This window comes from Erpetoichthys calabaricus, chromosome 5 (genome assembly GCF_900747795.2).
Source record: "Erpetoichthys calabaricus chromosome 5, fErpCal1.3, whole genome shotgun sequence".
NCBI lineage: Eukaryota > Metazoa > Chordata > Cladistia > Polypteriformes > Polypteridae > Erpetoichthys > Erpetoichthys calabaricus.
The window spans coordinates 81,057,178-81,082,775 of NC_041398.2; the positions used below are offsets into that span (position 1 = coordinate 81,057,178).

Sequence of the window (25,598 nt, forward strand, 5' to 3'; positions counted from 1 at the left end):
GCTGACACGACACTGGAAGGATAGATGTGTAGAATAATTAAACACGTACTACGAAGATATTTCAATGTTCCTTAAAAGTTTTGAAGAATCGGCGTTCTAAGCTTACAGATGGCTTCACGTCTATTACACAGCTGATTGTGTGGCGATTGGGTATTTGGAGAAAGAAAAGTAAGGACAGGAATTGGAGGTTAGTACGTCTGAAAGAGACAGTACTGCTACAATACAGTATTTCATCAAAGGTCGCACACGGCGCAGCAAGTCTCTTGCGTGAGATATGAACAATCACTGCACCACCGTGTTCCCATGTTTAATAACATGCTTTAACTCCTGTCATCATGAAAATGATATCACGTATACATCTCAGTATTTTAATTATTCAGAGAGCTGTAATATCACAAATGTAATGGCTTCTGTGTCCTGTCGGAGGAAGAGAAAGAACAGAAGCACGTAGTGATTCACACACAGAGCACATAGAAGATAAAATACAAAACAAAGCATTTAACGTGCTACGTTAGTTACGATGGGATTTGAGAAACTAGTAAATTAAATGATTTTAAGAGGTCATTTATGAAGTTCTACTTGAATGACAAAATAAACTACGTGATTAAAGTGGAAACTTCGAGATTAAAGTTGACATTTCTTGCTTTTTTTGCCCCACTGTGTGCTTATTTTTTTTTTCTCTGTACCCTAATAAGCTTTCATATGACACTCAGACGGTGTGCTACGCCTTGCCTTTTCACGGCAACTTTGATATGTGACAACTTTTTTTATTTCGGCACTGTGTGACTTTGTGAACTTGAGCTTTCGAGTTTCTCCGACACTATGTCACTCGATCAACTTCCTTTTGTTGTTTATACCACTGTTTAAACCAACAAACAGTACGTTTTTCCTTGCCTCCACTTGATATTCTCTGAAATTCTTCCATATATATTGTATAATCGTCTTTTCACAGAAGGCTGAGCTTAAGGGCTATTTATATTGATTTGCATATTCAAAGAGGCGTAATTCTGGGAGGAGTTGGGGCGGGACAGCAGGTGCGTGCACGTGTGTTACTTTTCACGCTGACCGGGATTTTTGTAGCGGAAGAACGTGGAAGTTGGCGAACACACAGATTTAAGCATCTGGATTTTTTTGTGCATACAAACATTTCCGCTTTTGTCCATATGCCATATTTATAGTGTGAGTTCTACGGACGGCGTTATGCATGAAGCCCCTGCTCTACACCTGGCCCTTCCATACTGCAGGACCTACATACAAGCTATAAGGATTCTGTTGCCTGTCATCAGGTGGGGCTTAGGCTGCAGCATCACCATTATCACCATCACTAATATTAGCCTCCTGCTTCTCTGGAATAGTGTTTTTCCCAACTTGAGATTGCCATCTGTATAAGCCACCCAAACCCTACACCATGATTTCTGTAATGCTACCAGATAACACCATATCAACCTCCATTACTATTTTTTTAATGAAAGTATATACAGGTACAGTTTGATAGTATTTTATTTGTCCTAGGATTAAGCTTAGTTTTTACAGAAGCTCAAGAAATGTTTATATATATATATAAAAAAAAAAAAAAAAATCCCACCCTTCAAATACAAAAAATTAGCAAAAAAAAAATGTGGGTAAGAATAAAAGTCAAAATGAGGCACCTCTGCTAAATAATTCATTGGCTGAAAGTCCTCAGGGTTAGTCAATCACTCAGTGATAGAGAGAGGATGTTCACCACTGTTCATAATGACACTCAGTTTTGTTTTAATTCTGTTTTTCACTACTACAGTATCTCCAGGGCGTCCACAGTAAATCCCATACCCGATCCTGCTCTGCTCTTTTGTATATACTGTAGTTCCTCTGTGTCACGAGACAACCCAACCTGTCATTGATGTGGACCCTTCAACTAGCCGTAGGAATGCATCACCTTTACATGCACTGCCTGAGTATCACCGGGCGTGGAGAAAGTCAATAACTAGTTCTGTGTTTTTTGTAAAGTTACACACAATTGTTAAAGTACTTGACTCCTCGTCCGTCTCATCCCCCGTAAATGCAGAGTCATCTAAGAATTTCTGCGAGTGACATGACTTGATGTTATTTATAGGCTAAGGTGTACAGAGTGAACAAAAAAAAATGTATACATGGTCATTCGTTAGCATTACTCTTTGATGTCTAAATAGATAGAAGCATTTATAGCTTGAATAATTAAGTAAACAGTGCTACAAAATGCATTTTTAAAATGAAATTCACACCTTAGAGATCAGCTATAAAGGACTGGAAAGTAAGCTGCTTGAAACATTTTTTAAAAGTTAGATTTATTATTTGCTTCAATAACATCTTATACAATTGTGACAATATTCTGGATACCAGAGGATTATAACACTTCAGTATTTCTTATAACATTTTAAAAAACACCACCAAAAATTGGCACATATTCCCTGCTAAATGTGGAAGACAATATTTCCGAGTGGATTTAAATTACAAAGTAAACAAACACTTTATGTGAAAAGGAAAACAGTTTAAGGCAACTTGCACACCGTTTATTGTAATAGTACCAGCATGGCCGAAGACCATCTCCAAACCAGAGTGTTCATAAACAAAGCTGCAGCTGGAATGACTCTGAACAGCTCTGTGCTACAGTGGAACTGGTCCAACAGCGCAGCTTTCTTAAATTTGAGGTAAACCATAAAAATGATAAAAGAAGCCACAAAGTGTGTAGCTCACTTAGGTGTGCCTGATCAGGTACGGCCCAAAGCTACATTTGAAGAAGTGAAAGTGGGGAAGGCATTGAATCACTAGCCATTTTTAAATGTCATTTTTCCCAAGTGTTGAACAAAAAAAGACCATTCCTAAAGCAGTGCGAATGTTTTCATTTAACTCCCGATATACATGCACACACGTATTATCCCATGTCCTCATTCAAAATTTGCCGGATTGGTGTGCATTTATCACCATTTAATAACATAAGCTCAACACAAGTTTAAGAATGTTAAATAGAAATACTGCACAAGTCTGAAACCACACATTTAAAATGTTATGCCAATATTCAATTTAAAAAAAGACTATGCATTAAAATCAACCCTATAAAATAATGACATTGAACAACAATAAAGTTCATTCTGTACATAAATCAGGTTCAAAATAAGGTTAAAACAGGGTAAACCCTTGGTGTATTTCAGTTAAACCAATGTAAAAGCAACAGATCATTTTCTAAAGGAATCAGTGCAAGGACACAAATGTTGGCTCTTTCAGGCCAGTCTGATATACGGAGGGGGCTTAGAGGCCACATCTTCATCTGCTTCAAAACGAATGTCACTGAATTGAATGGGAGCATTGAATAATCTATCATCACCAGAAGCTGGAGGGGGAAAAGAAAGAAATAAATAATAAATTGAACCACCCATTTTTACTACTTTCACGCAAAGCTCAAAAGGTAAAGGAATTAGAAAACAAAAACTACAATCATTATGAGAAATGGCAACACTACTAGAAAGAACTATGACGACTAAACGAGAGGGAGCACCAATAGAAGGACGGGTTCCATTATGATACCTGTTTTCAAACACAGCTGCTCTATTTATTAATTCTGAAAGCTGAAGGATCTATAAGACAATCACATATGCCATTAAATTTTCACACTTTTCTTTTTACACAGAAAAAAAATGAAACAATATATGAAGAATCAATTATTGTGCTTATATCTATTTAGATAAACAGTTCTAACAAGGTAACCAACTTAACTGGCTTTAAAGCCGAGAAAGGAAGAGAAAGAAGTTGCACCTTCATCAGCTGAAGCTCTGAATACCTGCTATTGAATCGATTAAAGTATCAGAATTGACAATTAGACACAATTCAGCATTAGTACATCTGTTATTTGTTTAAAAAGGTTTTAGTCAAAAAGGAAGCACAAATACATTAGCTGGTATCTGCCAAAAGTTTTATTAATGTGATAACATCCCTCCTATGCCCAAATCAATTGGTAGACCAATTAGGTTATTAAACTGCTTTTTAGCAAGTACTGGCTGGCATTAGAGAATTTCCATCTTAAAATGTGATAAAATACAGGACCACACAGTATAAAGGCACACACAAAGGAGTGTGCAGTGACATCTAAAAAGTGAGAAACTGGAGAATCTAAATATCCAAGTGGTTTTTTTTTTAAAAACTTGAAACAAAAACTTTACCTGAAGTATTCAAGCAATTAGGTCATTTGTTACACACGAGTTTAAGAATGTCACTGTACTATGTACCTGCTGCAATCGTAATAATCAACCACCCAAAGTTTATTTTGATTTTCCAATTAAACCATTTTAAAATTGCTAGATTTTGCCTCAGGTGATTTCTTCACCAAGTGAGTGATGCATAAAATCAAAAGAAAATTTAATAATAATTCTTTATATAGCACTTTTCTATCTACTCAAAGCACTTTACATAGTGAGTGGTGAGCCACTTCAACCACTATTAATGTGCAGCATTCAACTGGATGATATGGTGGTAGCCATTTTGTACACTTACCACACATTAGCTGTTTGGTAGTGAAGGGGTGATAAGAGATATCCAGTTAGACACAGGGGGTGACTAGGCTATGGTAGATAATTTAGCCTGGACAATCGGGATACACTCTACTCTTATGAAGGATGCTCAGAGATCATTAATGACCACAGAGAGTCAGGACCTCAGTTTTACATCTCATCCGAAGGATGGCACCATTTTTACAGCACAGTGTCACAGTCTCTGCACTGGGGCATTGGTATCCACATTCATACCACACGGTAAGCACCCACTGCTGGCCTCACCAACACCTCTTTCAGTAGCAACTCATCGTGCTGTTCCTGGTTGGTCTCCCATCAAAGTACTGGACGGGTCCAAACATGCTTAGCTTCAGGTGGATGATCTGTTCTAAAGTACATACTGTATGTGTGGCTGATATGATGCATTATTCCCCCCCCCCCCCCCCCCCCAAGTATGAAGGTGTTTTGTTAGTATAGCAATGTCACAATTTTTGAACCCTATATAATACTGTGGTTTTTAAAACCTGCTAGTTTTTACGACCTAAGTGTTGTTAAACCATATTTAAGCCTTTGTGAACTCTACAATGATCCTTAAGTTACTTCAACTGTGATGCATAAATAAACCCACCCATAAATGTGTTCAAGGTAAGTTTGGTTGAGAAATAGATACTGGAATGTCCTGGAGTGGCCTTCTCCGTCCCCAGATTTAAGTTGAAAATCTTTGATGGGGTTTAAAGTAGGCAGTTGCAGCATGGAAGCCATCAATTAGCGGGATACCTTTGCACATGAAGGGTGAGCAAAGAGTCCAATATAATGGTGCAAGGAACTTGCAAGTACTTACCAAAATGCTTATTAGAAGTTACACAGGCTAAAGGATGGTCTATAAAATGCTGATGTTGTGGGGTGAATGGTAGTGTACATGCACATTTAAGGAAAGAATAACGGAGTCCAAATGAAAAATGCAAGGTTAATACAAGCCCTTACAATTTTTCAAATACTTATCAATGAATACTTTGTTGTTTAAGGAGGCTTTTTAATGTATATTTTAAATAACCTCAACTCAAATCATTAAACAGTCTTTTGAGGTGAGGGGGTTGGATATTTCTGATTGCAGCTGTTAGATGACAATTGACTTGACATTTAAGTTAAATGTTATCTAATTGCCTAAAGTTAAGAAATATATGGTTTAATATTTGAGGAGCTGAAGCACTACAAAAACACCTTTAGACTGAAATAATAATCATCCTGGAAAAAATATTAGAAATACATTTACTTAACTTTGAAATCCAGAACCATAATTATTGCTGTCATGACTTTTACTGTACTCCTAATGTGTTTTCATAATTTAGTAAAACCTTCAATGAAAAATTACAAATATATGACACAGTGGTTCTAATCCATTTAAGTTTAATTGATTTACCGTTGATTTTCCAAGAAAAGTGAAATATAGACAAAAGAAATTTCTGGCACAGAATGAAAATGTGCTAGAAGTAGAACATCTAATTAAATTACCATAAAGCTAAAGAAATGACAGGAAGAAAAGCATAGAGCTAACGTGGCTTTCCAGGAAGTGGACTGCCTCCACTTCTTGACAATTAGTTGTTGTAATGCTGACTGAAAACAACAAAAAAAAACTGCATGTTGTGAGAACTGCTAAATATTTAATTTTTTAAAAATTCCTTACCTTGCCAGGTACAAACTAGTTCTGTATTTTGACCGTCATCTGTTACCAAAGAGTCCTGTTATACAAAGGGGGAAAAACCTCAATGTTACTTGGACATTAGACAATTTTTCACAAACCATTCAGCTCAATATTCACAAATCCGTTCTACCTAATTTATCCAAAATAACAAACAGGGCAATATTTAAAGGCCTCTAAAGTCCTACTCTTCATTATACTACTTGGTAATTTATTCCACGTGTCTATGGTACTCTGTATCAAGAAAATCTTTTAATGTTTGAATGAAATGTACCCAAGCTCCCAACAGTGCCAGTGTGCTTTTGTACAACTCATTTTAAAGTAACAGCCTGAATCCACTGTACTAATAAATCCTTTCATAATTTTAATTAACTTCAGGTCAGGTCACCTCAATCTCAGTTAATCTTTTCTCATAGCTCATAACTCTCTTCTCTGAACTTTTTCCCAGTGCTGCTGTGTCTCTTTTATATTACATAGAACAACACTGCATGGAGTACTCCAGGTGAAGCTTCACCAGTGTGTTGTATAGCTTAAGCACACCCTCTTTTGACACATACTCCACACATTGTGTTATATAACCTAACATTCTGTTAGGTTTCTTATGGGCTTCTGTACAATGCTTGGATGGAAACAGTGACGAGTTCATTATAATTGCTAGGTCCTTCTCATAAGGTATATTTTCAAACTTCAGACCTTCAATTGTGTATTTAAATGTAACATTTTTACTAACTACAAGCAAAACCACACATTAACATAGTGCTGGGCGGTATACTGGTTCATACCGAAAACTGTTCATTTTTGTTATGATATGGATTTTTCTTATACTGCAACACCGGTTTAAATTGCCTAAATGACGTTCGGAAAGTGGCGCAGCGGGAAACTGTTTAAGTGGGACCTTTTTCACTGCTACACTGCTAAATAGGTAGTGTAGGTATTGCGCTCTGTAAATGGACAGACAACATTCCGAAACTGAAGCTGTAGTTGACGATAAAGTTGAACATGATCACACAGAAGAACTTTTGCCAAAAAAAAGGAGTCACATCCATTGCCTGGAGATACTTTGGTTTTAAAAGGTCGGATGTGGACCATTATGTTCAAATGTGTAAATACTGTTTCTATACTACTGGATAATACTGCAAGCCAAGTTGTACTTGTTTTATTTGTTTTCAATACTGTGTAATGTACCTGGGTACTATGTAATAGTGTGACGACATGTTGACTTTATTCTCAACGTTTCCACTTTAATCTCGACGCTTATGATGAGAATAATGTCGACATGTTGACTTTATTCTCGACATTTATGTCAAGATTAAAGTCGACATGTTGACTTTATTCTCGTAATTTGTCATTAAAGTAGTACATTGTAAACTAAACTTCATCGTAAAATGAATATTTAATTTACTAGATTTTCTCAAACCCCATCATAAGTTATATAGCACATTAAATGCTTTGTGTTAAGTGTTCCCGGAGCCATGTTAAATCGGTACGTGCTTGTTAAACTGACTTCCTCTTGTACTGAGGAGGCACCCGCAGTGATCGCCGCACAGAACACATTCACTTAATGATATTCCTGCTCTCAGAACATTTAGAATACTAAGATAAATACTTGATATTTTTTTCATGATGAAATGCATTAAAGTATGTATTAATCATGTAGGGGCATGGTGGCGTGTACATTGCACTGCTGCCTGGCAGCAAGGGGGTCTCGGGTGTACCCTGCCTTGAATTTGCACGTTTTTCTGGTGGGTTTACTCGGCGTGCTTCAGTTTTCTTTCAAAGTCATGTAGGATGTGGGGTTTTGTTATGCTATATTGACCCTGCTAGTGTATGTTTTGCTCGTATTCACCCTACGATGTGCTGGCGACTCGTTCAGGATTTTCTCCTGCCTTGCACACAATGTTTGCTGTGATGGGCGCAACTCTGAATGGGTGGCATAATTAAACATGTATAACGAAGATATTTTTAAAGTTCCGAACACTCCATCGGCTAAGTTAATAACTAGTTTTAATTTCACAAAGACGTTTATCGTGTGGTGATTGGTAATGTGGAGAAAGAAAAAGGAAAGATAGGAACTGGGGTTTTGGTAGAGAGCAGGAATATCATGAAGTGAATGGAATCTGTGCGGTGATTGCTGCAGGCGCCTGCTCTTAGTGTGGAGGAAGTCAGTTTAAGAAGCGTAGTGATTAACGACTGGGTCGGGGAACACTTAACACAAAGTATTTGATGTGCTGCATTAACTTATGACGGGGTTTGAGAAAATCTAGTACTTTAAACATTGATTTTAGGATGAAGTTTAGTTTACAACATTCTACTTTAATTATAAAATAAACTATAAGAATAAAGTGGAAATGTCGACTTTAATCTTGACATAAGCGTCAACATTAAAGTGGAAATGTCAAGAATAAAGTCAACATGTCGAATTTACTCTCGACATATAGTTTGTTTTTTTTCTTCCGTGTCCATATTTTTTTTTCTTCACAGTGGCCCTAATGCGCTTCCATAGGGCTATACCACAAACAGCATTATAAATGCAAGTTGCAGTTTTATTATTTATGTATATAGCTTAGCTTGAAGCAAGGTCCATATTAATGCAGTTTGCCTAAATGATGGTACAGTTGGTAAGATGTCATCACCAAGTTGCACTTGTTTTATTTTATTTTAATTTGGTGAATACTATGTAATGCACCTGGGCTTGAAGCCTTGAAGTAATGGTGCAACTATCAGTAATACTATTATGTATTTTATTGTTATTATTTATTAGTTTAAATATTATGCAGTTTAATGATGGTAAAATTGTTTAAAAAGTCACTTTAACGTGTCAGTGGACAGAGATTGTTAACATTAACAGAAAGTGTAGTTGGTTTACAAAAAATATTTACTATTTATTCCTTTTCTAAGACGTGTTCAGTGCAATCCAACTTTTGACAAACACCTCTGGATATTTTACGAAGTCTAAATGCCTCTTTGGATGGTTGAAAATATGTTATCAAAATCATAGTTTAAGCTTTTGCAAAATTTGTTCAATTAAAAGGTTCTATATTTTGACTGCATCTGTCATGCAATGTGATTCCTTCTCTTTAGTGCCACCCCATTGAAAACTATCACTTTATGGGGCCATGCAAACCTGGATTAATACTTGTGTGCACATTAAAATGTCTTTTTGTACGATGTACAATTCTCATAACAGTCGAATAGGTTATTCTTAGCCAGTCTACTGCAGTAATTGCAGTGGAAAATGTGGTTAACATCCACTCATGCATGGGGGGAAAAAAATACAGTCTAATACCGTGAAACCGGCAGAATTTAGAAAAATACCATGATATAGAATTTTGGTCATACCGCCCACCTCTACATTAACATATATCAAATTTCATCTGCCACAAACCTGCCCAAGCTTGTATCCTACCCAGGTCCATCTATAATGATTTGACTAACTCGAGATTTATCTACAAAACCATCTAGTTTTGTATCATCTGCAGATTTTACCAATGTGTTATTTATGTTCTTATCCAGAAGAGCAGTGGCCCCAGAACTATCCCCAGAGGAACACCACTTTTAAAATCACCCAGGTCTGATTAGGTTCCTCGCCCCATAACCTATTGCTTCATATGTTTTAGCCCAGGGGTCTCCCAACACGTCGCACGGCAAAAGGGTTAATGAATCCTACATAAATTTGACTAGTCAAATTAGGGGTGGGCGATCTTTCCAAAAAAATCACGATCCTTGTAATACAAAATCATGATCCACAATCTGAATTGCAATCTATCTTTTCAATGTGGCATACACTTAAGAGAATATCCGGACTCAAACTCATTAAGACCTAAGTAACACTATTTTAAATATCAAACAAAGATGAATTCAATTTTTCTCTCGTTTGCTGGCTAAGCAGAGTTAATGTACACGCCCCGAAGCTGGCGAGTGAGTGAGGAAGGCCCCTCCCCCTGACCAGTTGCGTGGATCTCAAATTTGTGCTAATAAAATTGGCACCACAAGCGAACTATGATACACAGCGAAATGAGAGGTCGCAAAATCAACCGGAATGTTCAAGCAAATTATAGAAAAAAACCCAATCTAAATCCATTAATTAGTTCTCTCGTTTAAAGCGGACAGACATTGGAGTTTATATATTAGTAAACTTTCAAAATAATGTGCAGTTAAAGTCTCAACAGCATTCTCAGCATTTCTGGAGCTTAGTAGAGCCAGATAACTATAAGAATCTTCACCAAGCAGCTCTGAAAATGTTTGCTTGGTTTGGGCCTACGTAACCTCTGTGAGTCTGCCTATTCTGACATGAATGTCATGAAATCCAAGTGCAGCACAAGACTGACAGATGAACATTTAAATGACTCCATAAGAATGAACCTCAGTGGCTCCACTCCACAATACATCTCTCTTGTTGACTCCATGCAGTGCCAGTCATCTGACTAATTAAAAAACACATCACACATGCAACTGGACATGTGAATACTCTTGTGAAGTGAAACAGTGACATGTAACAAAATGACAAATGAATAAGTAATATCTGTGTATTTGTAATTGCATTGTTTTGTTTTGACAGCATTCATGTTTTAATTCAATAGTGAGATACACTAGAAAATGCATACAGACATACAAAATGCACTTGCAGGTGAACTATATATTTTTGTGATATTTTAATGCAAAATGTGAGTTGTGGACACCAACATTTTGTAAATGTTCAGGCAAAACAAACTTATTCAGTTTGTGTATTAGGGCCACGGAGAAGAAAAAAAAAATGGACACAGTGAAGAAAAAAAAAAAAAAAAAAAAAAGGTGTATGTTGAGAATAATGTCGACATATTGACCTTATTCTCGACATTTCCACTTTGATCTCAATGCTTATGTCGAGATTAAAGTCAACATGTTGACTTTATTCTTGACATTTCAACTTTAATCTTGATGCTTAATCTCATGTTAAGAACCGTCGGCAGATGTACTAGAATAACAGCAAAACTGCTAAAAATGCAACATGGAGAAGAATCTGAAGAGTCTGTGGGAAGGTGTTTTCACCAGGTGTGTATACACAAACACAAAAAATAACCACATCTTGATTGTAACTGAATGGATGGTACACATATTCACTTCCGACAATCAACACCCACAGAGCAAGTGTACAAGAACATTTTCTATAAAAGAATGACACAAAAGTTTTAAATCCTCACCAATCCAGTGACACTGTCATAGCAGGCACAATAAGGAAGGCTTCTGCACCCAACCAAAGCAATGAGCAGGGCCAGCATCATACCAAGTGCGCAAGAAATCAACATGACGACGTTGGCTCCTTGTACAAGTCTCCCAAGAACAAAAGTCTAAGCAGAAAGTTACATTTAAAGAAAGAAAAGAAGTGCTGTAGCACATTTAAAATTCAGTGTACAAAAATTACTCATTTTATTTGAGGTAAATTCTCATTATTCATTATTTTGACCAATGTTGAATCCTACAATTTTTATATTTAGTTCAAAGTTTATATGGTGATGAAAATATACAGCGTCACTTGCAAACATTTTTCTACCGCCTAAAAATAATCACAACAAAAGGAGATCCTTACTGCATGTTGGTTCTGGATCTGCAAAGGGTGGAAGAGGTCATCATCTTCACCATAGCTTAACGTGAGGGAGGAATAAACAACTACTATCAAAGATGTAAAACATGAGAATACAGAGGCACCAATCATAATGTTGACCTGCAAAAGAACACAAACTAATGAACCACACATCATAAAAACAAAGTAGAATATTGTAAAGAAACTATTTATTTAGAACACCTACTACTATAGTACATTTCAGTAATTTGGGAATAAATACAAAAATTAATCCAGTATTACTGGAGGATAAAAGAAAAATTCTGTTCTGTAAAAATCACTAAAATTTGTGAAACTCCAGCATTTCAAAGTAAAAAGTGTTTCAGAACATACAATAATGCATGTACCATTCAACATTTAGCAAGTTAGTATCCATCCATCCATTATCCAACCTGCTATATCCTACATATATTCATTTTTCTAACCTATTTTTCTACCTCAGTCACAGAGGTTCTGGGGGTCATTTTAATGGATCACTAATAATAAAGCCACCTTAAAGTTATAAATGAAGAGGAATGTCTCTACCTGAAATTATTATTGGGGTGCACTGTTGTTTCAGGGCACCATGTATATAGTCATAATGTGATTTTTTAAAGTTCATTTTACACTAAGGACCACAACTAAGATACTAGGTGAAGTATGAAGCTTTAAACCTCAATTACAAATGAAGTCAAGCCTGTTACTACGGCTGTGTGATTTTTTTCTGATTAAATTGTTTAATTCAAATTAATGTTTTAAAGCAATGTTCAAACATCCCTTTTTTTAAAAAACCAAATGGTGCAGTTTATCAGTCGAACACACACTTTAGTTGGATCAGCTGATCAAAACATTAATGCAAAGAATACAACAAGTGATACTTCTCTTACGAATGAGCTCATTCCAAATTTGGCTGTCTGAAATTAGTTTGGGTATAAAAGACAGAAGACGAACAAACATATGTAAAATGCACCGTTACAAAAAGACGATGGCAGTTAAAAGTGGCAACACCTCCAATTTATTTTAGCTCTTAATACAGAAACACCACTTACCAAGACAGGATTCTTTTTTTGGGATGAAAATAGGGCCAATACACCTGGTACTCCCATGATCTACAATGAATAAAAAAAGGAATAAAATCCTGGAAAAAACAACATATTCTAAAGCATTTTAATAGTTCAAGTGAACATTTTCTCAATACTATGGGTCAAAGGCTAAAAATCTCTAAACACCTCTAATCTTTAACATTCAGAAAACTGACTAATCCAGTTCAAGGTCACGGAGGACCCTCAGTAGCACAGGGCACAGAGCGAGGAAACAGTCCAGAAGAGGGTAGCTGCAACCGCCACAACTCCCAACACTAACATACATTACACAGGGCCAATTTGTAATCACCAATTAATCTAATAACCACATCTTGGAAAATAGGAGGCAATGTGGGGGTATGCAGTATAAAACCCACACAAACACAAAAACAACATGTAAACTCTACACAGTCAAAAAAACAGAAGAGGGATTCAAACCTAGGAGGCTGAATACTGTACATGAAGTGGAAGTCCACTGCCACCCTTATAATTAATACTCAAGATATTTACAGATTAAAAACATCTGGTATTTTCTAGTCTATAGAACAAAAGTTTCAAACTCCAAAAATAAGTTAAATAGCAGAGGCCCTCTGGCAATTTAAAATTTTAACTGTCAATGAAATACTTTTGATTTAATATAAACAATATAAACTTGTTAAGCTTTACAACACTTAACTAAATGCAGGATAAAAGAAACCTACTTTTACTTGCATCTTTTCCTTAACCAGCTGAAACCAAAGTAACTGTAACACTAACTTGGGTAAAACTACCACCAACTGTGAACACAAAATATTTTCAAAGAAAGGAGGTGAAGGAAAAAAATGGAGTAGTATTAATCTTGTTTCTCTGTATATTTTAATTTTTTATGTTTCGTCTTCCGACAACAATCAAAAATATCTTATATTGCAGAATAAAAATCACTAACAAATCTGTCTCATTAAGAAGCACAAAAGCACTTCTAAACAAAGTCTTAAAAAAGTAACAGCAACCGCATCCATATTGTTTTAACATTTTAAACAACTGCATAAAGGAAACAATTTTGCTTTAAACACAAGTATTTTATATTTCTCAAAACCACAAGGGGCGAGAGTTTAGTTATAGAGCACAATTGTAAAAAAACATATATAGAAAATGTTAACGTGGTTTATTGACAAATTAAATTTACCGATAAATTTTCCTTCCAAGGGGCGTTAATGAATTTTATTTGCCTTTATTCACTTACTGAGGTTTTAACATGCATTTTAAGAAGAACATGGTTATTAAAGGTGAAAAAGATTGATGACTATTTTGTAGACCTAACACAATAAAGAATAAGAGCCAAGGGGCTGAACTAGTCTTCAGGCCATGTGAATAAACTTTTAAGAAAGTTTCTTAGCTAAAATATCTATTCATTTTCTTTACAAAGGCATGATGTAAAGAAACAAGACAAATTTAGACCGTCATCAAATAAATAAGCAAATTAATAGTAAAAATGTATTAATTTTTTCACACACAACCCTCTCCCTCACTGTATGAGACATCCATTTACTTAACAAGTTTCATCTATTACCCAGGTGTAAAAAGACTTGGCCAAAGCCACCAGTAAGGGAGCAGCTCTGGACATTGCTCCATTACAGAGCAAACTGCACACGTGTGTGTTTTTACTTAGACAAAGCCTATTTACACTCCCCAACCTAATGTGAACATATTCACATGGAAAATAGACCTAATTACCTAAAGACAATACACATTGTACATTTTCCACTGTGATAATGTAAAGGTCACAAACTGAACCTGAACCTCTTAAGCTGAAAGACAGCAGTGCTAACTACTGCATTATCAGGAAGTGATGGGAATTGTCAAAGGCTCTATGATACAATACCATTATTGTGTATTGACTTTTCACTGAAACTGAAATTAAATGATAATAAGCAAAACTGTGTAAATCTATAACACTTTAATCTATCCAAGCTACGATACAGAAACACCTGACCTGATCACATGCCCTTAACTTTAGATAATACTTTGTAAAAAGAGTCCTAATGTTGGTCGCAGAGCTGCCTACTAATAACAGGTATTAAAGTGTTTCACAGTAAATATATTAAGTATACTGTATATGAATAAGGTAATTTTTACTTAAAAAAAAAAAAAAAGTTAACTTTATTTTTGTGTAATTTGTTTGGAGCTCAGAACATTGCCACGTACCAGAGATAAAATATGAGCAATCTTTAATATTGTATCCAACAATTAATGAATCCCATTGAAGTTTCTTGTACACAAAATTCTCATACTTCTTTGTGCATAATAAGAAGGAAGAAACCTTTAGCAAAATGTTGATAATTCAGCCTTCAAGTATTCTTGTAAACTAAACGCAAGGGGCAGCGATATTCTATACCGGGTAAGCATATCTGATTTTTTTTGGACAACGTCTGGGGATCACATTTCATATCTAGTGCTTTCCATCTTCTAACATTGAGAACACAGATGACAAGATCATTAACTTAACTAGAGCTAAAGCATATTCCACCAGTATCTCTGCAGCGCAAACGTTAGTTGTGTACCAAGAGTGGTGTTTGCGAAAGTTAATTTCAAAAGTAACTTAGTTACATTACTCATTAAATGCAAAAAACTAAATATGCTACACAGCTACCTTTTATAATTTGTAATATAGTGGAACCTCGGGTCACGAACGTCTCGGACCACATACAAATTGGGTTACGACCAAAAAAGTTTGCCAAACTTTTGCATCTGTTCATAACCACACACTCGGGTGACAAACAAAGCCATTTCCCTTCCGGTTCGTACGCGCCGATGATTTCCGCACGTGTTCAGTCTCTCTCTGTGCATTCACTGTGAACTCTTTGTGTTCTATTTCGTTTCCCTTCCGGTTTGTACATGCTGGTGATTTACGCACTTGTTCAGTCTCTCCCTGTACAGTACATTGTTCTTGGTCAGACGTGCATCGCGCAGCGGGTCCACAGCTCACGTCAAGAGGCCAGTTTTAAATAAATAATTGCCGCGTTTGCAGCTTAGCGAGGGGGCATAGTGGTTGATTGCTACAGCAAAGAATGCACCGGGCTTGTTTTTAAAGAGACTGCTTCGAGCATTGTTTTAACCTCGTATTTAAGACTTTTTTCTATTGGAGCGAGCGAGCACGTGCTCACAGGCAGGCAGCTGGACAGTAAGCCCAAGCAGGGGTGTTTTGGCTGACAGTGGGGCAGAAGGAAGTGGTCGCTCCAGCTGAGCGATCAAGGAGCTGGAGTGACCAGAAGGACGGCTGGCCGCATAAGGCTGAGAAGGCAGCTAAAGAATGCACCGGGCTTGTTTTTAAATAGACTGCCTCGAGCATTGTTTTAACCTCATATTTAATGAAGACTTTTTTCTGTTGGATGTTAACCTCCACTTCACTTTTGTTTTTATGGGATCATTAATTTATTGAAGGATTCTGAAAGCACTACACTTTAATTTGGACTTTGTTTTTGATTGTTGTTTTGTTGATTTTAATAAAAGCACTTGGCACTTTTTGTACCATCCGATAGATCCATTGTAGTGCCTCACATCGGTAACATTACCGACGGTGATGGGTTTAAGGGTTCCGGAAGCGAGATGGGAGCATACAGCGAACCCGCATCGTCACAGACTTTACCTCAAAACTGTAATCTCCTCTCCACGCAGTTCCTCCTCACTTCCTTCATGCCAGAAATCGACTCATGCAAGGTTAGTTTTCTTGGTTGTTTATGGTTAGTTTTTGTATAAATTACACCACATGTTATTACATATTTTTCAAATGTTCATTTTTCTCCCTGTGCTTAAAACTCATTAAAAAAAGTGTTTACAGAGAGTGGTTCGTAAGGCTATAACGTGAACTCTTGCAATGTTTTCTCAGTGTTATTCAATGTTTTTACATTTAGTTTACTATTACACTGTGCATTCTATGGTATAATTAACTATTTTTGTGCTTAAAAATCTTAAAAAAATAAATAAATAAAAAAATAATAAAAAAAATTTTACATACAGCTCATACAGTCCGGAATGGATTAATTGTATTTACATACAATCCTATGGGGGAAATTACTTTGCTAATTACTTCGAGGTTCCACTGTACGTTACAAACAGTACTTTACTTTTGTGTTACTTTTTCTAATGAAAAACTGCAAATTTCATTGGCCAGCATTTATTAAATTCTAAGCAAGTACAGGTAAAATTCCGTTACAATGAACTTCCAGGGAACAAAAAAATATTTTGTTGTAATGAAAATTTCATTGTGGTGCGAATGATGCCCAAATCCAATGGCTGAAGCACTGCTGTGCAACTGGGTGGGAGGAATTCAAAACAAACATGATTTAAATGCAGAAGCATGTTGTGGGTAGCACAGTTATCAATCAAGAGCCGAATCATCCTTTTCTTCTTCATATTGTGAGGTTTCTAAACTCTTTTGGGATCCCCCCCAAAGGGACCATCACGCTGAAGTGCGTCCCGAAGCGTGATTGCTGCGTCTGTGCAAGATTGTTTGTCCGATGCCGGGGCAGGGCAACAGCAGGCTCACAGCGGTGCAGTAAGACACCATAGAAGAGAGTCCTAAAAGATCAGGGTCACGCTATAAGTCCCTGTCTTGCACCCCAAAACACAAGGCTGAGTCTCGGTCTTTAGCAACACCAGCTTTATTCAGCTTGAAACAGGAACAGCACGGTTATTTATTGTAGCGGGATCTGCCACTCTCCTATACACAGACACAGCAGCCAGGCAGGGTTGTGGCTAGGTTGGTGGCCAAGTAATCCTGTTCCTTGTATTTATAATGTTCCTTGCATCACCCATCGAGATCTTTTCTGTTTGCTTCAGTGCCGAGCCGCGAGACCGCTGTTGCCCTGGCAACAGATAAACAGTCTTCCAAAGTCATGGTAATCGCACTTGGGGACGCTCTTTCGGCATGTTGTCCAGTTGTGGGAGGTCCCAAGAAAGTTTAGAAACCTCACATTTTCTTGAATGAGTACTGCATTAATACGAATGTTTCTTGAACGAGCATCACTGAACCACATAAAAACTGCTTTTTCTGCGCCTTCAAATGCAGCAGTTGGCATACATTTGCAACCCGAGATTTTTCTTCTTTTTTTGCTCGGTCTTTCAAGAAAGTTGACGGTGTCAATTGCGAAATTCTGAATTCACTGGCAACATCTTTTTTCTTTTTGCTGCAATCCGGAGCTGCAAAAACTTACAATTTTTTTTTCTTCTAATATGAACTGTTATTTTTTCGTGTCTGCCATTTCTATAGGAGGGTGACAATGAGTTAAATTCCAATGGATGTTTTTCAAATAAGCAAAAGGATTCACTGAAAACCACCGAAAACAAAAACAGCAAAAACACAGTATGAGCAAAGTTCGAAGAAAGAATTTTTTTTTTTACAATGTTTCTGTTTGGGGATCATTGTGCACAACTGAGCTGCGACCACAGAAAAAACTGTTCTGTGGATGATTCATTCAGGCATTTCAAGGACTTTTGGGCACTTCGTTGAAATGAAAGTATCTGCTGAATGTACTTCATAGTAGGCGTGTCCGATATACATCGTTTACGATTATATCTTAATTGCTGTTTTAACGATGTGCGAGATTAAATTATCGAGTATGTAACTCGCTTTGCAAAAAAACCAAAACACAGAGTTCATTCACCAATGCAAAAGTATAGACCACTGTGTGTGCGTAACGCAAGTTACGTAGGCGTGCACATCGAGCAAGCCGCAAGTTAATGTCGCTCGCTGCCTCAAAATGAGTGAACAAACAGCGCCAGACGATAAAACAGCCTCGCCATCTACGTCGTCAGATGCAATTAACAGATGTGGTTCATTCTCACTCTGGCAGTGGTTTGGTTTTGAAAAGACTGATGTTGCTTAAAAGACGGCAATCTGCAAACTATGTGGTAAATCAGTTGCCGTTAAAGACAGCTCGACAACTAACTTGTTTCACCATTTGCGAACTAACCACCACACAGAATACGAAGAATAAGAAAAGCTTAAGGAGTCAACTGTCCAGCACAAGTCTAAAGTAACCAAGGTACAAGCACAAAAACACACTCAGCAAACTTTAGCGGACTCATTCTGCAAAAAAGTGCCTTAGAAGAAAGCAACAGATGGCATGACATAACAAACGCCGTCACCAATTACATCGCAAAAGATATGGTGCCAATTCAAGTGGTTGAGAGAGATGGTTTTAAACAACTTTTGAATACTTTAAACCCAAGGAACACACTGCCTGGCCGAAAATATTTCAGTCAAACAGCTACGCCTATGCTGTATGATTCGTGTCGCCAAACTCTGACGCATAAACTGCAAAAGGTTTCACATTTTGCCACAACAACGGATTTATGGTAAAGCCGAACATCCGAGCCATACCTCTCCCCGATTGTGCATTTCATTGACGAAAACTGGCAACTGCAAAGCTTCTGTTTGCAAACATCCTACTTCCCAGAAGATCACACTGGCGACATCATTGCGCAAGATCTGAAAGATGTGCTGGCATCATGGTCACTGCGAGAAGACCTCATGGTTTGCATGACAACAGACAGCAGGGCTATCGTTGTCAGTGCACTACGGATTAATAACTGGAAGAGGCTACCTTGTTTTGGGCATAGGCTTCATATTGCAATTGGTGAGTAATTTGGGGTTCCTCTATAAAATGCAGTTTAGGTTAAATTGATCGTATTTATTATGACATTTAAAAATACAAAAAGACCTGATAAGTAAATCTGTAGATGACAAAAATATAATTCAATATAATTTCAAATAATACATTACATTATACAATAAAAATAAGAATGTTGTAATGCAATTATTATATACAGTACACTTTGAATGTTCCATTAAATTTTATATTAAATGTTTTCCAGAGAGGAGCATGTGGGATCCAAGGATAGACAGAGCCATGGGAGTTTGCAAAAAGGTGGTCGGAGCTTTTTCCAGTAGCTGGAAAAAGAAGAAAGCACTTGTTAATGCACAAGAGCAGCTCAAACTTCCAATGCATAAACTTATCACTGAGTCACCAACAAGATGGGGGCTCAAGACAGCGCATGACAGAGGGATTTATTGAACAAGAAAAAGCCATTCGTCATGTTTTGACTGCAGACAAAAAGCACAGGCATCTTGTCCCAACATGGCAAGATGTTGAAGTGCTGGAGGCAGTAAGTAAAGCACTAGGCCCTCTTCTGGAGTTCACAGATGCTCTTTCAGATGAGCAACTTTTAACAGTTTCTTACTTAAAACCTGTGCTGGCCTTGTTCAACTCTGATGTCCTGGAGGTGAAGTCTGATGACACAGACCTAACCAAAAAGATCAAACAAGCCATTCTAGAGTATCTGAACTCCAAATACACAGAGGACTGTGTAGACAAGCTGTTGGGTTTAGCATCCACACTTGACCCACGATTCAAAAATTGCTTTAATATTAATGACAGGATCGAAGCCATTACGATGGCAGCTGCGAGAGAACTTATGGCTGTGGCGACAGAGGAAGACAGCCCTACCTCAGGACCCTCAACTGCTTCAGCTCACCCGATGGCTACAGAAACTGGATCAGGTGATGACGCAAGGGAGGGAGCAAAAAAGTCTTTTGGCAGCTATTTCAAAAAAAGAAGACGAGTCTCTGCCCACTGCCATTGAAAAAGAGATCAAGAGCTACTTAATGATTCCCGAGGTGGACAGTGAGGTAAATCCACTTGAGTGGTGGAAAACATGAAGTAAATTTCCCCAGATTGGGGAAACTAGCAAAAAAAGTACCTGTGCATTCCTGCCTCAAGCAGTGCTTCTGAGAGGGCTTTCAGCACTGGAGAAAATGTTGTAACATGTAACCGTGCTGTTTTGAAGCCAGATGCTGTGGACAGGCTGGTGTTCCTGTCACACAACTTGAAGTTTCTCCAGTAGAATTTTACAGTTCTAGTAACTTTCTCAAAACTCATAACTTTGCGCAATATTGGACAAAGGAAGTTAGTAATTTCTTTAATAGCATTAGTTTGTGTAAAAATTGTTTACAAATGCTACTTCTGCAGTATTCAATGGATGTTTAGATGTTTACAGTATGTTAGATTTGTGTTCTTGCTTGCATGCCGCACATGTTCAGTTCATGGCCTATAATTGTGATGTTCAGGTATTTTATTCCCTGTGCATTTATAGCTTGTTTACATGAATAGTAGGTGCTCTCATTTTAATAGTTTTGTTGGTCTCAGTGCAAATGTTTGTGTACATCCTGTAGGCCACTGTTCAGTTATGTACTATAATCCATACTGTAATAAGTTGACTGGTGAATTTAATGTTTTTGTTTTACTTCATCCATTCCCCCCATCCATTATTGTAACCGCTTAATCCCAACTGGGGTCGGGGGGGTGGGCAGAGCCTGTCCCGGGAACAACATGCACGAACCAACCCTGGGCGGGTGCCAACACACCACAGGATGCACACACTTACACAGCCACACTCGCACAATTACAGGGTAAATTTAGACTCGTCAATCAGCCTACCCTGCACACGTTTGGACTGTGGGAGGAAACAGGAGCCCCCGGCAAAAACCCACGCGAACACGGGGAGAGCACGTGAACTCCACACAGAAAGGACCTGGGTATTTTACTTCAGTTTTAATTAAATAAATAAGACCTGTTTTCCTTAGCTATTTCATTAAGCTACAATTAATTTTCTATTGCCAAGACCAAGCTAGATCTTAAGAAGACTTACAAACACATGTTTAAAGGATGCAGAATATCTTGGAATTATCATTATCGTCAAAGTCCCAGAAAATAGAGATACAGTGATCCCTCGCTATATCGTGCTTCGCCTTTCGCGGCTTCACTCTATCGCGGATTTTATATGTAAGCATATTTAAATATTTATCGCGGATTTTTTACTGGTTCGCGGATTTCTGCGGACAATGGGTCTTTTAATTTCTGGTACATGCTTCCTCAGTTGGTTTGCCCAGTTGATTTCATACAAGGGACGCTATTGGCAGATGGCTGACAAGCTACCCAGCTTACTTTTCTCTCTCTCTCTCTCTCTTGTGCTGACTTTTTCTGATCCTGACGTAGGGGGTGTGAGCAGGGGGGCTGTTCGCACACCTAGACAATACGGACGCTCGTCTAAAAATGCTGAAAGATTATCTTCACGTTGGCTACCTTCTGAGCAGCTGCTTCGTGAAGTGACATGCAGCACGGTGCTTCGCATACTTAAAAGCACGAAGGGCACGTATTGATTTTTTTATGTCTCTCTCTGCTCCTGACGGAGGGGGTGTGAGCTGCCGCCTTCAACAGCTTTGTGCCGCGGTGCTTCGCATACTTAAAAGCAAACAGCCCTATTGATTTGTTTGCTCCCTTGAAGAGGAAGATATGTTTGCATTCTTTTAATTGTGAGACTGAACTGTCATCTCTGTCTTGTCATGGAGCACAGTTTAAACTTTTGAAAAAGAGACAAATGTTTGTATGCAGTGTTTGAATAACGTTCCTGTCTCTCTACAACCTCCTGTGTTTCTGCGCAAATCTGTGACCCAAGCATGACAATATAAAAATAACCATACAAATATATGGTTTCTACTTCGCGGATTTTCTTATTTCGCGGGTGGCTCTGGAACGCAACCCCCGCGATGGAGGAGGGATTACTGTATTTTTTTTTCCCCAATATCGCACACCCCTACTTCATAGTAACGAGATTTCTATAGACTCGTGTCATATGGGGAAATGGTTAGGACCATAAAAATACTTCGTTGTAATGAAAATTTTGTTGTAAAGATATTCGTTGTAACGGAATTTTACCTGTATATGAACCTTCATGAAAAAGACCAGAAACACAGCCAAACTTAAGAATTTTCTTGCGTTTTATAAATATGTTTAGTCCTTCGTGTGCTATGAAGTAAATAACATCCATCCCAATGGTGAGCCCCTTAAGATGTGCAGTATGAAAACTGGCCACCCAGAGTCACAAGATCACACTGTTTTAACACATCCATAACAAACAGCTGGATGAAGATTAAACTGACACGTTATTATTAGGCTCCTGTTACTGGACTGCACACAGCACACTTTTCTGCTTGGTTGTGCGATTCAACCCTGCAAAGGACTGCCGTACCAGCCCACCTCATTTGCTATTTGCCTACACCTAGTGCTACTACAATAATCACTGTCTCCCTGTGACCCTAAACTGGGCGTAATAAATTTGCCCTGCAGGATTACATGGATACATAAAAAAATGTGTTCAGTTCTCTTCATGTGATTGCATGCTATGCATGTGCTTCACCTCCCATTTAGTAGCCATTACCATACGGTAGCAGCTGGAGCACATGCATGCCTAACATTACTTAAAATAACAATATTGCGAAATAACAGTATTTTTTTTTGTGTTGGAGTGTTGGAAATAAGCTTTGGTATCAACACATACCTGTGTGTGTTCAATATTAAGGAAAAACAAAAAAGATATTTGTACTGCAGTAAAATAAGCACTGCATTACTTGTTGCTTTAAAAATTAACCTATGTAATGCATGTTACTTCTAACATGTTACACCGAACAATGGTCATCAATGGGAATGTAGAAAACGGCGCATTTTTAAATTCATTCTGAAATGCTTTAGAGAGAAAAGAAATCTTGATACCTGTCCATACTATATTGATATTTTGCAATAAATACTACTGCAATATTAAAAGTGCATTAACCACCGTATCCAACCCCATCAAGCATGCAATATTAAATCAAGCATTAAATTTAAAATGTGGCCCATTTATTAAAAACATATGAAGTCCCCACTCAAAGCACATTTGCCTAAAATGTGGTATTCCTGGATCAATCTTGCTTATTACAAAATAGAGTACTAAATTACAAAACATATTCAGAAATTCAATGCCTTACAAATCTAAAACATCATTCTGCCCCATTAATTGATACTAATTTTAGAAAATATTCAAAAGTTTAATGGTTAAAAAGTTATTTACCGCTCCTGCCCACACTGGTGCTCTTGTGTTACTTAGCATTGTGTCTTTTCTGAAGGCTGCATCAATAAAACCACAAACGACACATAACCCTGCACAAGCAATCTGTAGGAGTCCCAGGACAGTCACACTTCTTTGGTTAAAAATGAAGTATCTGTAATGATCCACTGATGACATTTTCCGAAGTAAACTGGACTGAAGATAGGATTATCCTAAAAGAAAAATAAAAAAGGGTATAGTTATACTGTCCATCCCTCAAAACATATTCTCCAAGCAACTGTCAGTGAAGTGTTAGAGATTAGCACTTGCATAATCACCATCTGACAAATTACTCAGATACCTTGCCATTTAAGGATTATTCATGGTAGGGGAGAATCACTGTACTTCCCAAGTATCTGAAATTAATAAAAGGTTCTACACAAATGGATATCAAATTTAAAAAAAAAAATCCTTTTACAGGAAAAAAAAAAAAGTGTAAGGACCTTACCAAAGCAATGTATAAAACACCTTTTGACTCTCCTAAAACCACAGGATCAGCTAGTGTCAATTTATCCTGTCAAGATTGTAAAACATTAAAATACAGGTCAAGTCAACTTAGTCTGGCTGAGATTTTTATTTATTAGTACACATCATATTATACTGTATACACTAAAAATGTCTTGCCAAAACATTCCAGCATATTGCTGACACACTTAATTTTACTAAAGTCATGGCCATAAATAGTTAAAAAGTACTCAGTCTTATATAGGAGGCTATATGTGCCAGCATCATATCCATATAATTATTTCATTTTACTACATAAACAAAAATATTATTAAAAACCTCATAAATGCACCACTGCAGGGTACCTTTCTTTGTATTTTATTTTCAAGTCATGGAGAGATACATAGGCAAGGATAAGCAGTGGAAATTCAAATAAATAAATGTATAAAATAGGCAGCATGATCACTGCGTGTGGAGTTTAACATTCAATTAAGATTCTTAGGTACAGTATCCCCAAAAAAAACAAAAAACTTGGCAATCTTTAAAATTCATCCACTGTATGCAAGTATGAGCCCATTTTGTAATAGAATGGCATATTTAGGAACGGTTCCTATTTTGTGCTCAATACAAAGAGTTTGTATTTGTCAACTTATAAAATGTGTAACATTTTTTCAGCGGATTAATACATGGCATGAGATCAAAAATTGAACACCTTATTAATTTAAGCTACACAAATACTTGTGTACAGATATTTTAAATAAAGAGCAGTGGAAGAGACCAGTTTCATTTTGCTTATACTTTACTCCTAAAGTTCATTTAGGAAGATGGATGGATGTGATTTTGCCATTTTCTAAACTTCATAATATTTAAGTTTTTGGGATGGAAAGCAAGAAATATTGCTTTCTAAGTGTTATTCTGCAGCCGAAACCTACTGCTTTTTTCCTTTGTCTCCATGGAAAGCTGTTGCAATCACCCCAGTGTTCCCTGGCTCTATCCATTGTTATCTACCTTCTCCATTGCCTGTCTGCACACATTCGTGCTGCCAGTTCCACCTTCCACTACTCAGTCGGGGTTAGAGCTATCACCTGTACAGATGTTCCCCATCCAGACAATCCACACCAGGATCTTCCGGGAGGCCACATATCTAGGCCAATGGATTTAGCAACTAAGAAGCACCTCCAAAATGCTTGTAGAAAAGTGCTCATTCGTCATGTTATACACTAGAATAAAACTGTCATGCTTCTGCACACAGAAAAAGGGCTGCAAATTAGGTTAATTTATTAAACAAAATTCCTCCAAGCCATACTTTCTGCTAATGTACAGTGAAAACAGTT

The 25,598-nt window shown here is 37.3% G+C and overlaps 1 protein-coding gene across 3 annotated transcripts in view; it reads right to left on the reverse strand.

The window, feature by feature from the left end:
• Positions 1–2,007: 2,007 nt before the first annotated feature.
• Positions 2,008–25,598, reverse strand: part of zgc:113425 (uncharacterized protein LOC541425 homolog) — a 28,863-nt gene continuing 5,272 nt past the window's right edge. The window contains exons 1-7 of one of the 3 annotated variants that reach the window (XM_051928249.1): positions 24,269–24,291; positions 23,785–23,993; positions 12,826–12,885; positions 11,765–11,899; positions 11,379–11,525; positions 6,184–6,238; positions 2,008–3,346 (exon numbers count right to left, since the gene is read on the reverse strand). In XM_051928249.1, coding sequence (XP_051784209.1) covers positions 3,237–3,346; positions 6,184–6,238; positions 11,379–11,525; positions 11,765–11,899; positions 12,826–12,885; positions 23,785–23,958 — 681 coding nt within the window. In that variant the 5' untranslated portion in view covers positions 23,959–23,993; positions 24,269–24,291 and the 3' untranslated portion in view covers positions 2,008–3,236. Of the gene's footprint in view, positions 3,347–6,183; positions 6,239–11,378; positions 11,526–11,764; positions 11,900–12,825; positions 12,886–23,784; positions 23,994–24,268; positions 24,292–25,598 lie in introns of those variants that run through there. The other 2 variants (XM_028801701.2, XM_028801700.2) reach the window with 2 other exon arrangements.